The following is a 13,391-nucleotide window of genomic DNA, read 5'->3' on the forward strand; positions in this document are numbered from 1 at the left end:
GACTGGCTTTGACTGTGGACTGTATTTGAATTAATTTTTTAATATAGACATTCGTTTCCTCTTGTTCATACAGCGGGGCAGGCTGCAGAAGGTGGGAGTGGAGTGGACCTTGTTCCTTCTTCTTCTTCTCTCATCTGTCCCTTCCTCTCATTAGCCCCTGGTTCAGTCATGAGAACTAAGTAAAGTCAGGCAGACAATGTGCTTTCCCCTGTGTCTAAAACTGATTCAAGGTGGGAATAAGTAGCAGAGTTAGAATATTTGTTTGCCATTACTACAAGCAATATAAGAATCAGGATTTTGGGTTCCAAGTCTGGAGAGATCTGATAATCTAAGTTTTTATGAATCTCTGTGAAGCATGAAATCAAGCTTATTTTATTAGTCCATCAAACTAAAGTTTTGTCTAATTCTACATGTAATTAGACTAAGTAAGTTGTTGAATTTCATTTCCAGAGAGACCACAGCATTAACGTGGGTACAATGTTTTAATGTAAGATTAGTTTTTAACTTTTTATCATAAGGAAAAATATTTTAAATATAAAGAAGAGAGAACAGTAAACTGAGTCTCCGTAGTTGCTGTATGTATTGTTTGCTAAATATTTTAAGATAAATTAGAGATGTGACATTTCACTCCTAAATAATTCCATAGGAAACTTTTATCCCTAATTAATAACAAGACATACATGTATAAGTGCTGTGTACATTGTTATACGGAGGGAGGAGCAGAGCTTGATGATTAAGACATTATACTCTGGAGTCCCACCGCCTGCATCTGAGGCCCAGCTCTGCCATTTTCCAGCTTTGTGATATCGGCAGAGTCACCTAACGTCTCTGAGCTTCACTCTTGGTCTGAAAAATAAAGGTAATGTGATACCTACCTCATACTGTTACTGTGAAAATTAAATTAGTTAACACATATAAAGCATTTAGAACATTCCCTGTCTTACAGTAGGCAATCCAGAAATGTTAGTGAGTATAATTTTTAAAATAATAATTATTAATATTACTACAATACATTTAATATTGATTTGAAGTGATTTTAGTTCCAAATGGAGCACGTTTATATGTGCGGATGTGTTAACGATAATTGAAGGGTACTAGTTTGAACTCTTTCATTTTATTGTTATGAATATACTTACATTTGTGTGAAAAACTTAAGAAAATGTGTAACAAAATAAAAATCAGAACAGAATCTTCAGAAAACGTTTAGAAATAAATGTGACCTCAATGCAAAAATTTGTCTTGAAATCATTGTACGTTTTATATATCCGGTTTTGAAAAGATAATTAAATGTCAAAATAAAATGGAAAAAAAAGCTAATAATGCAACAATTAGTTATGAAATTCCACATTCAGGTTCTCTTTAGTTTTGAAATTTATTTAGGTTCTTGTTTAGGTTTTTAGAGACATCTGTCCCAATAAATCCTTAACTTCCCTAAAGATGTAGTGAAGCAGATTCCCCAGAAGATTTCAGTTGTGCCAGCAAGCAGCACTATTTTCTTAATTCCCAAAGCAAGCAAAGAGAAAGCAGATCATTACAAACTCTTATTAACCTAATTCCAAGACCTATGTTTCAGACTGAAATCCAAATGAAATAAATTCAGCCCAGAATTCCCATGTCAACAACTTGAGTTGATTTATTTGCTACGTTTTATTATATTGATCATGTTTAAAATTTGACCTGTCTGGGACATTTGGCTAGTCTGCTGAATTCCCTTGCATATTTATGTTGCTATTTATTTTCTTACCAGTCTTGTCTACATTAAAATTAATTCCAACATAATGTCCTATCTAAATGTCTTCTTGAAAGCCTAATCATTCATGATTTGATTTGATTTTATAGAAATAAATCAGTCTGCTTCTAGAATGAACCAATAGGGATATGTATCAGACAGCAACGACTCTGTTCTAATTATTAAAGAAAGAAAGTCTAGGTTTCTTTTGCAGCTTTTTAAAAAAACTGTCTAATAGTATACAGCCTTTATTTCAGGCTCTGCTAATGACCGTTGTTGAATCCTCAAATAGGAGATGGCATAGAGATAGAATATTATTTGCTTCTGTGTAGTAAATGGTACAATCAGAGTTACCTTTTTGTGTGTGTGCATCTAAAATAAGTGGTTTAAATATTTTCACTGCTGTATGTTTGGATTGGATTATAATAGTAATTAACATATGTGTACTTATTCTATACTAGAAAGTACATGCTTTGCAGGTAATGTTATCGTTTAAAGTTCACACTCATCCTTTGTGGCAATACTATTATTTTAATGATATCCAGAAAAGACAAGTAAAATTTAGTGAGCTTAAGTGACTTGTCCGCTGTCACACATGTGGTATTTGGTAGTGCAGGGAACTGCATGCAGGGCAGTCCGTGTGATCCACAGCAGGAGCTGTGTGTCCCTGTGCTGTGCTACACTGCCTATTCCGTGGGCCCCATGGGGGACAGGAGAAGGCCATGTGATGGAACTGTTGTAGATCAAGGCTTAAGATTAAAAGTTTTGAAGATGGTTTTGGTTTAAAATTTTCATTTATTATACCTATCCATCATTCTGTCCGTATTTAATTTTGATGTATGTGGCTTGTACTTATCCAACCAGCTTCATCATTGACAGTTGTTAGTTGACAGTGACTTGCAGTAGGTAAAATAAAATCTCTGTGATTAAAAAGATTGTTAGACTTTAAATCATACATCTTCACTGAGCTGATCCATCATTCCTAGTGATATTTACCATGGATACCTTAAAATTAATGCATGCACCCTTGGGTGAAATATAGCCATATTAGGATTCACTGGGGGGAAAAAACTGTTAAAACTAATAAAAAGGAAGATAAGATTAGATTCCATTTCTTCTAGGAATAGCGCCGTATGTTTTTTGGGCCTTCTTCCCAAAATTTTGAGTCTGTTTTGATATTTTTGTAATGCTTTGTGCGCTTGGGCATGTGCTGCTTTTGCAAGGATAGTTAAAACGTTGGTCCTCAGCTGCTTTGGGGTGGTGGCATGCATAATTCTCTTTTAGATTCCACATCCAGTTCTTCCTTTCCAGAGGCTAGTGTATGGTGTATTTATTTAGAACTCACTGAATATTCACTGTTTGGAAAGTTCGGTGGCATTATGTGGGCATTATAAACTCACCCTATGTACAGCATTGGGTAAACAGAGATATGGGGACTGGATTGTTTTGAATGGTATCTTCAACCTTTTTTTTGCTTGCACATGCATGTCAGTTAAAAAAATGCACCTCTCAATATAACAATATTTACTTATAAATTCTCTCTATATACTACTGAACTAATATGCCGAGAAACCTCCCAAGAGACTTCTAAATTTTTAAGATAAGTGAAATTTTATGAAGTATTGGTTTAAGGGGCATTTGACATTAAAAATCACCAGAAAAAAGTGTAGTTTTTTTCTAGATGCTTAGTTATTATAAATGCCTTTAATTATGATGACTTCATAATACCATAGGAAATATCTCAACAGTCCATATGAATACAGGACAGTGTTACCGATATAGTAAATCTAAATCCATATTTATGATAGTCTTCTTTTTTTTTTAATAGTAATCTTATTTATTTATTTATTTTGATATTTATTTTTTGGCTGTGCTGGGTCTTCGTTTCTGTGCGAGGGCTTTCTCTAGTTGCGGCAAGTGGGGGCCACTCTTCATCGCGGTGTGCGGGCCTCTCACTATCGCGGCCTCTCTTGTTGCGGAGCACAGGCTCTAGATGCGCAGGCTCAGTAGTTGTGGCTCACGGGCCTAGTTGCTCCGCGGCATGTGGGATCTTCCCAGACCAGGGGTCGAACCCATGTCCCCTGCATTAGCAGGCAGATTCTCAACCACTGCGCCACCAGGGAAGCCCTATGATAGTCTTCTTGATAATATTAACTTTTTTGATCAACTTGCTGGTTGAACTAATTGAATCACTTTTCTGTCTGGTAATGAGATTGAAGAAGAGCTAGTGCTGGGAATAGAAGCATCATCTCTGTCATTCTCTTCTTGTTCAGTGCAACTTCCATTACTAGAATTTCAACTTCAATCATTGTTAATTTCAGAAATCTTTTAAAGCTGGTAGCACGTATGGAGTAGGTTAAACCCAAGAAGATAATAAGTAAATTTACATATAAAGTGAAGAATAGTACATTGAAAGGGACCGTGTAAGGGAGAAGGCGGCTCATTATCAGTATGTGGGGTTTCCACTTTCTCCTTGTGGTACCTGGAGGATGAGATGACTTGAGACCAACTCACACACAGTAAGGCCAGGAGAGGGGGAATGCTAATGTCACTCTTTTTGGTAAATATTAGTAAACTTTAATTTTTTTCTTATTTCATTTGCTAGAAATGGGTATAACTGTAAGTTCTAATGTTTTCTTCCACCCTTCCAGTGAATTCCTTTGGAGACCACTGACGCATGGTGTGTTCATTTTTATTTAAGTTCTTCTCAAAAAGATGGCCTTGACTGTCACTTGAGGGAAGTAATCGAAATAATTCAACTCGTGAAATTGAGGGGAAAAGCCCAACTAATGTTCTAACCCATGTTCACCTACAAATTGTCTGTTTGATATCTATAGCTCTGTGCTTTGAATGCATTGCCCTAAATTAAAATGTAAATTCTCAGGGTCAAGGGGTTTGGATACTGGAGTCCAGGCTTTTTTTTACTGTATATTAGTTGTAAGGTGTTAGTCAGTCTTTGCCTCAGATATCAAGGGAAAATAATTGATCTTTCTACCTTACAAAGGTTTTTTGTTTAACCTGTTTTGTCCTGACAATATTTTTTAAAGTATATTTATCTGTCATAATCTTCATAATATAAAAATTTGCTTTTAATTTTTTAAGAAGTAGATTGGCCCCATTGAAATGTTTTCCTTTCCTAATATAATATATAGCACTATATGGTTTCCGGCGGGGGTGGGGGGCGGGTGCTATATTGAACTTTCAGACTATCTGAAATCACATAGTGCTATTCATAGGCAAGACACCATTTCACAGTCCCTTAGTAGAGAAAATACCCTATCAGCCACTCTCCAAAATTTAGGTTACATATTTATGTATAAAATAGATATGTATATATATGTTCAGAGTATTACATCCCTTTCTAATGCTGATAATTTGAAATTTTCATACTACTCGTAGAGTTTAAACCAGCCCTCAGTCCTTGTCATCACACTTACCTGTACTGTGATGTTGTGATGGCTCTCATGCTCATTGAGGGCTAGATCCTGGGACAGGTGATTCACACGCATTCATCCATTATGCAAACTGAAAATTCATCAGTTTTATTTTGAGGATGTCCTCAGATTCTGTATTCCAACTTATTAAAATGTTATTGTAATCCTTCTCAGCAACCTCAATACATTTTATTTAAGGAATGCCTCTTTTTGCTTTTAAAATTTAATGAACAAGTTCTTGCAGTGATCAGTATTCCTTTTTGACTTAATTTAGTTGTTTTATGTGTTTCAAATTCATAGCTGTCTTTGATTCACTTCATCATATTAGAAAATGTATATTCTTTTGCTTTTTATATCCTCTATGTATTTTTTAACTTGCTATCTTTCTCTGTGTATTGCACAGTTTTAGTTGCTTACTGTTCCCCCTACCTCCAAAGTCTGCTTATTTCAGACTTTCTTCCTTCTGTTTTATATATCATAATTAATAGTAGAAGAATATGCAGAGACTTAACAGTAGATCTAATTTTAAGGAATAGAATTATTTCTTCAAGTTTCTTCTGACCACTAATATTATGTTTATTTTTCATGTTCACTGTAAAACATTCTTAATATATTGAGTAAATTGCCTCTGAGGAATTAATGCTATAGTTTTTCCATAGGGTAAATCTAAGCAGCTAAAACATTTTAACTACTTGAAGAACTGGAGAAATCGTCTCAATTCATAAAAAAATATCTCTTATTTCCTCATCAAATGTATTATGATTAGCTGAACTCGTATGTTTTTCCAAAGGACAATATGTCTATTCATTAAATTATAACTTTAAATTTTTATTTTCTTATTGTTATGATTCGGTAAAGCAAATGGACAGATATTATATTCAAGCCCTTAGTGTCATGTATTCAGTGTCATCCAACTCATATTTCCGTTTCAGTTCTATTCATCCAATCAGTATGCCTCTGAGTCACAGCATTCTCAAGGAGAAAAATAGCAGCTCAAACCAATTTACTCAGGAGACTCAACAGTGCTCTTCTTGCCACTGTAACTGGATTCATTATTTACTATTCAGCCTGGCCTCACACCCTGGCCAGAACAACTATAATTGTCTGAAGGCTCAGCACCTTTTTCTCTATTTATTATTCATTAATTGGGCATGGACAGCCGCAGCTGCTTTGATGAATCTCCACTTCTAATTGATGCATGTGATTTACTAAAAAGGAGGCTTTCCTATGTGTGGGTCAGAACTGGTAACCAGCTTACATTCCAGTGATGAACTTAGTGGCTACGGAAGCGACCTTATTTTTTAATCCATAGAGTAGATACCAACATGTCAGTATAGCAGCCTTTTCCGCCTTGCTGGCTGTATGAAAGTCTATTGTAAATATAATACATCCATGATAGTTATTTACATTGGATGATAATATCATGCCTAAAAGCATATTGTGTATCCAGAATTTTATTTGATATTGGGAATACAATTGAGACTAAAAATTTCAAGAATCAGTAATGTGTACGTTGTGAAAGTTGTAAGGCCCTCTTGTAAACAATATCTGTGAAATAGTTGTAAAAAAGAAAAGGATGTATTTGGAGGTGGAAGTTTTAAAATATACTCATATACACTGTGGAGAATTGTATACAAGTCTGTAGTCTCTGGTTATTGAAGAATTTGGTTCATTACACAAGAACACGTTCATTTAACCCCTTCACTAGTGGGATAGAAATACCAGTTGTGATGCCTCTGTAGAGGGTCTCAGCTCTTATTTGGTATCAACTAATCTTCTCACAGTTTTGTGAGACACACAAAAATTAGCAGGGGGAGGTAAACCTAACCATAATGTGATTGTGAACAAAGTTTCTCAGTGAGCATGTTCAGTCTGAATTGTGCACAGTAATTAAGCTAATTTTTATTGTAATTTAAGTGAAATATATAAACTTTTAATTTCTGAACATTTTACTGTTGGTAGAAATAGTTTTAGCATGAAAAAGATAAAAAATATTAAAAACAAATGTTTTATTATAAACATCAATTCTAAGAGTGCTTCATTTGAGATAAATATATTAAATATGCAAAAGTCTTTTGTGTCTGTCATAGACTTATCATTTGTGACTTCCCAAATGAAATTTGCGAATAGGTACTGCTTGCAAAATCGAATGACCCATCCAGCATTAGCTGGTACCTCCGTCTCTCAGTGATCTAATCTATTATTTAATAACTGAAATTATGTTGAGATGAATAGTCAGAGGAACATGCTTCTTATGTTTCACTTATGTGTTTTACCAGATACATTTGAATACATTTTGGAATTTACCTCCTCAGTGTCTCTGTACACATTTATATAGGGTAGTTGGGAGAATTCAGAAGAGATGTTTTGGGGAAAACAATTGGCAAGAGACATGCTGACTTAATTTTTCTTGTATGTGGTCTGGCAAACAAGGAAATCTTAATTTCAGGGGGACAATTAATTTGAAATTTTTAACTAACACACTAAACAATATGTGTTAAGTAGCTTTTCTCCACATTCCTTTTCTCAGTCAGTTCCTTTGTGTCTAGTATTTGCTCTATGTTAATTATACTATATAATGCCATAATATATCAAGAAAAGTAAAGATGGATTATGATGATATCAGGAACAATAATTTCACAAGTTTAAGGAAATGAGTTGCATTTAGAAATTTTAATCTTTTCGTGAAATGACTTCAGTTTATGGAGAGTATAATAAAGGGGGTGGGGACCATGGGCAACAGCCATATTATTTTTTCTTAATATATTAAGCAGCTGCACATTAAAACTAGACTTGATACATGATTATACAAGTTGAGAAGTACATTATTTTAAATTATTCCTAAAAGCCCTTTATATGGCTATTTATTTATTTATTTATTGGCTGCACCATACAGCTTGCAGGATCTTATTTCCCTGACCAGGGATTGAACCGGGCCCCAGTAGTGGAAGCACTGAGTCCTAACCACTGGACCGCCTGGGAATTCCCTCTATGGCAATTGAAAAGTGAAAGAATCTCTATTAAAATACATTTAAAACATAATTTTTAAGTGTGAGAGGGTTCAGAGGAAATAGAAGCAACTTTCACCTTAATAAGATAATCGTATAGTGCTTAATAGCACTCTAGAAAGGACTTAAAACAAAAATTAATATTTTTAATTGCAAATATAATACATGTTTATTGTATTACATTGGAAACAACAAGAAAGCACAAAGATGAATACCATTAAAACTATAAAAACCAGTGATAGTGCTAATAGTGTTTGCTACCTACTCATCCCTACATTTCTCTTTACCTCTCTTTCCTCTAAAAATATAGGCTGATATTCTCTTCTTTCTTTGTGCTTAACATCTACATTTAAGCTTAAAACCATTTTAAAACAAATACAGCATATATGTACATTCCCAATGTAATTACTCTTTTATATTCCTTAATAATATAAAATTGTATTTGTCATACTTACTGTGACTATTTTACTATTGTTGCACATTTGCTTCAAGATTTAGATATTAAATGACATTTCTATAAGTGTTATCATTAAATCCTCCACTCTACCAATAAATTATTTCTTGAGTGAGTGAATGAATGAAATATTTGCACTTATCCACATATTCCTAACCCTAATTCATGCATATAGTTCACTATCTGTCTCTTATCTATCATCCAATCTTTCTACTTTTCCTATATCTAAATTTTGCTAGAGACAGATATAAATAGGATTTCTGGAAAAGATATGCTTACAAAAACTAATGTAATATTTTCTAAAATTATAGAAATAGGACTATAATTTTTTCATAACTGAAAATAACATTATAGATTCTTTAGTTTGAGTCTTCTTAGTTTAAGTAGGAGAGGATATTAGAGCCAGCTGAGAGATTCTTTCCAAAGATATCCTCCCCGTTGTGATTCACTGCTTTATTGATGCGGGGGAGGGCTCCCCAGGTGATTCTGATATGCCCCAGGGAATAAGGACCACACCTGCAGCCCAGCGTTATTTATAAGTCAGAAAGCTGAAGCCCAAGGAACAGTGACTGGCCCTAGTCTGAGGTGTTATTAATACGACTGAGTAGAACCAAATCTCCTGATGTCTTTACTTTCCACTATGCCTTTCCACAGTTTTTTGTAAGTATGTTCTTTGCAATAGGTTTTGTATGGGAGAAAAAAAAAAAAATTCCAGGGTCACATAAGCTTGAGAACACTGGGTTAAATAAACATGGTTTTCTTTAGTGACGCTTATTTCAGAGCTTTTGGTGTGCCAATGTGCTTTGTTATTCTCTTAACAGAAGAGTAGAAGAATATTTCCCCAACTTATTTCAGGTTGAAGTTAACCCTCAGAGTATCTTGAGAAACTACTGTCTTTTGAAATATCCTTTGACAGATATTACTGGCCATATTACCATGTGCACACATCTATTATTCAGTAATAATAAAACGGTGTTTCTACCCTATGGAGGGTAGAAAAAATTCAGACATCCATTAATATGCTTATTATTAATCAATTCTAACTTTTTCATGAGTAGTTCTAAACAAAAATGTGTGTCCAGTTTAAACTATTGATATTTTAAAGCAGTGGACTTGCAGCTTTAGTGTGTATCACAATCACCTGGAGGGTTTGTTGAACTACTGCTTGCTGGATCCCTCCCCTGACGTTTCTGATTGACTAGGTCTGGGGTGGGGCCTGAGCGCCTGCACTCTAAAAAGTTTCAGTGGTTGCTGATACTGCTTTTTCAAGGACCACACTTTGAGAAACCTCTGCTTTAAAATAAATATTGAGGCTTTTCACTAATTCAGGATGTTTGCAGTCGGGAAGAAAAATGACATCATTTATTAGGTGAGACCCTCTTTACATTCTTGTTATTAATGAAAGTAGTTTGTTTTAATGATCCCTTCTCTTATTCAAGTCAGTTGTGCGCAGGAACAGAGAGCCATAGAACAGAGGATGAATTTTAAAATATGTTAAAATTCACGGTTGAATCCAAGACCAAACCCCAGTTATCCCAAATCTTATTATTTTTATTCTTTCCTTTATTAGCAGTTGGAATGCTGGTAGATGTGTTAGGTTACGTGTTCTTTGGTGCTATGATGTCTCTCTTTCTTATCATCTTTCTCCTTTCTTTTCTTATCCTTCATGCTGTACACACCTAACCTCTGTTTTAGAAAGGAGTATGAATTAGTGATTCCTGCGTGTAGGTATTTTGCCAAATTTTAGACTTTCAACACTACTGTTTCATTATTTTGTATATTTAGTTAATGGGGGAGCAATTATATCTTTGTGGCTTTCACATGGATAGAAAACAGTGATCTGTCTTCAACTATTTTTTTTTTAATTTTTATTTTCAGCACATTAAATTGACTCATAAAAACATTCTAAAAATGTGCAGTTTTTCCTTTTCAACAAAGTATAATAAAACATAAAAAACCCCAAAACAGAATACCTAAACCACAGTTTCCAATTATAGTCCTTCCCCTTATTATAGAGAGTATTTTCATATTTTCTTTCAACATTGTTTCATTTGAAAAATAGTTTGGTCATGACCTATTAAATTGATTTCATTACATAATGAGTTGGACTTGCAGCTTTAGAAGTCATTGATTTAAAAAAAAAAAAAAGCCCTTTTGCTAATATTTGTGTCTAAATAATCTTTCCAGTGTTGCAACTTCCTTAGGGAAACACACACACACGTGTGTGTGTGTGTGTGTGTGTGTGTGTGTGTTAATATATCTTGGGATACTGATGGGTTATCTGGTTATAGAAATTATCAGAGCCATCTAGAAAGTTGGACACTATCACTTCTTTGTAGACTTTGTGTTGCCACATTCTACCAGCCTTCTTATGAAATTTTCTGAGTGTCCATTTAAGTCTTTTCTCTTGCTTATCAGTTGCATTACTGCAGTGTGCTGCGAAAATAGTCAAATGTTGTGATTCTTTTTTCAGTTTTGTTTTGAGGAAATTACCTTGGGAATATGGAATACATTAGTCCCTAAAATGGAGTTGATAATACAGGCCTGAATTTAATAAAAAAATGTTTAGTTAGGAAAGAGTTAACATTTGAACTGGATAAAAAGTTTAACATAATTAGCCAAAAACAATTGTTAGAGAGATGCATTTTGGATAAAAGAGTGAGATTCTTAGTTTCTTGCCAGACGAGAAACTGGATTACCTTGCCAGGGTAATTCAGTATCAAAAACATAGTTCAAATAGGTAGAAAATTAATCTTCAACCTGAAACTCTTGTGGGATTTTCTTGAATTGTTATTGATTGGATCTTTTCTCCTACCTTGGGAGAGAAATTGGTTGAAGTTAGGATTCGATTGTACTTAGAGTTACAATAGATCCCTCTTCTTTCCTAGTATTTGTACTTACTTTTTTAAAACAAAAATTGATACACCTGGAAAACATGCAGAAATCAAGGGAATATGACGTAAAATAACCCTTCATTGCTATTATTATTATTATTTTTACACAAAGGTCATGTGTACCTTTGGTTATCAAACTAAGAATTATAGAAATTTGGTAACATAAGTAGTGAAATTTATTTCAAGGGGAAACTTTTCATTTGGTTGTATTTAAAGGTACTTAGGCTATTCTTTAAATGTACATTCTAATAAGTACTGGATGTGGGAAAGCTCTGGTCCTCTCAGGATGATCCCGAGTGACTGTAACGTTGAGGAAATTAAGAGAGAAGTTAGGTTATAATGTGAAAGCTAATACCTGAATGGAAATTTGTGTGTCTGATGTCATCATGGGACTATATTTTAAAATATTCTTGTAGATCTGTTTTTTAAAGACTATGCATTTGGCAAATGAAGAAGTGAATGTGACAATATCTGTGTTAGCATAAGTTGTAATATTCTGTTTATTGTCTATTTTTTCTTTATAGCCAGAAAAGAACGATAGTGAGCCAGGCAGCCAGAGGATAAAACCTGTTTTTATCGATGATGCTAATTTTGGGCGACAAATATCCTATCAGCATGCAGCAGTCCATATTCCCACTGACATCTATGAGGGCTGTAAGTAAAAGAATGTGAACAACTCTTGGAATACCATGTTCTCATCTATCTTAAATAGCTAATATTTGAAAAAAAAAAAAAGGAGCAAATGTGATAGTGTTTCGTTCACATGTCATTTAAGAGTCTGTGGTAAACTGTGATTTATGCAAAAAAAGAAACTTGATTTTCATGAGCAATATATTGTTCATAGGCTCTCACTCCGTGAATATTTGCAGGAGAGCCTGTATCCATGGAGGTGTCCTTCTACTCTGTTGTTTAACAAATAATTCTGCCTTTCCAATTGATATCAATAACTTAAAAAGTAATAGATGTATTTTTTAAAAAAATCAAAACTATGTAGCATTAGTACAGACCCACAAACTGGTAACGGAAGCAAGATGTACATTGTAGACTCTCTAGTTCTTATCACATCTTACTGTGTTTTACTGTCTCTCTTTGTCTCTCTCTGTGTATCTCTGCCTTACTCTAGGATATAAGAAAAAGATACCTCTGTCTTAGTATATTGTGGACTCAAGATAAAAAGTGTTGGGTAAAGGAATAAATGATAGACCTAAAGAAATAGAAAAACATCAACTGGAAGACTTGATTGAGAAGGCTTCACTGTGAGGAAGGCAGGGGAATAAGTTATTTAGGATACAGGGGAGGAAGCTTGTGCCAGTGGTATTTCTTAGAGACACCCTATATACTAATGAGGGCAGAGCCTGACAATTCTAAGTAGGAATTCTTCTAAGTGCAGCCTAATCATCTATGAGGACCAGCTGTGACCCAGAAGGCAGGGTCTTTGCCCATTCACAGCTCTTAGATGTTATCCATTTTCTAACTCGTTCCCACTTTTCCCCCTTGTACCCTGCCTTTCACATAAGTAAATGGTAAGGAGAAAGAACCACTTGAGAATTTAAAAAAGTATATTTCTAATAGTTCCCTTAATTAAAAAGGCTGTAAAGTGTATTGGGTATCCAGAGTGTATCCAGAACTGCCTGGATTCTGGATGCAAACAACCTGGGTTAAATTAAATTTCAAATTTAAATTTTAGTAGTATTTCCTTTGGCAAATTTATTAACTTTATGGGCTAGCATTTTGCTCACCTGTAAAATGGGGATAAGATTACTAACCGAAAAGTTCATTTGAGGGTAAAGTAAGTTAGTATATTTGAGTTTGCATAAGAGTGCCAGGCTCATAGTAAGCATTATGTAAATGTTTGCTGTTATTATTAATTAC

At 34.3% G+C, this 13,391-nt stretch overlaps 1 protein-coding gene across 7 annotated transcripts in view; it reads left to right on the forward strand.

Annotated features, from left to right (window-relative positions):
* The window catches only part of CACNA2D1 (calcium voltage-gated channel auxiliary subunit alpha2delta 1), a 501,522-nt gene that overhangs the window by 307,810 nt on the left and 180,321 nt on the right, over window positions 1-13,391 (forward strand). For all 7 annotated transcript variants that reach the window (XM_057549676.1, XM_007178942.2, XM_007178943.2 and 4 more), the window contains one exon: window positions 12,044-12,173. In XM_057549676.1, coding sequence (XP_057405659.1) covers window positions 12,044-12,173 — 130 coding nt within the window. The remainder of the gene's footprint in view (window positions 1-12,043; window positions 12,174-13,391) is intronic.

This window comes from Balaenoptera acutorostrata, chromosome 7, assembly GCF_949987535.1.
Source record: "Balaenoptera acutorostrata chromosome 7, mBalAcu1.1, whole genome shotgun sequence".
NCBI lineage: Eukaryota > Metazoa > Chordata > Mammalia > Artiodactyla > Balaenopteridae > Balaenoptera > Balaenoptera acutorostrata.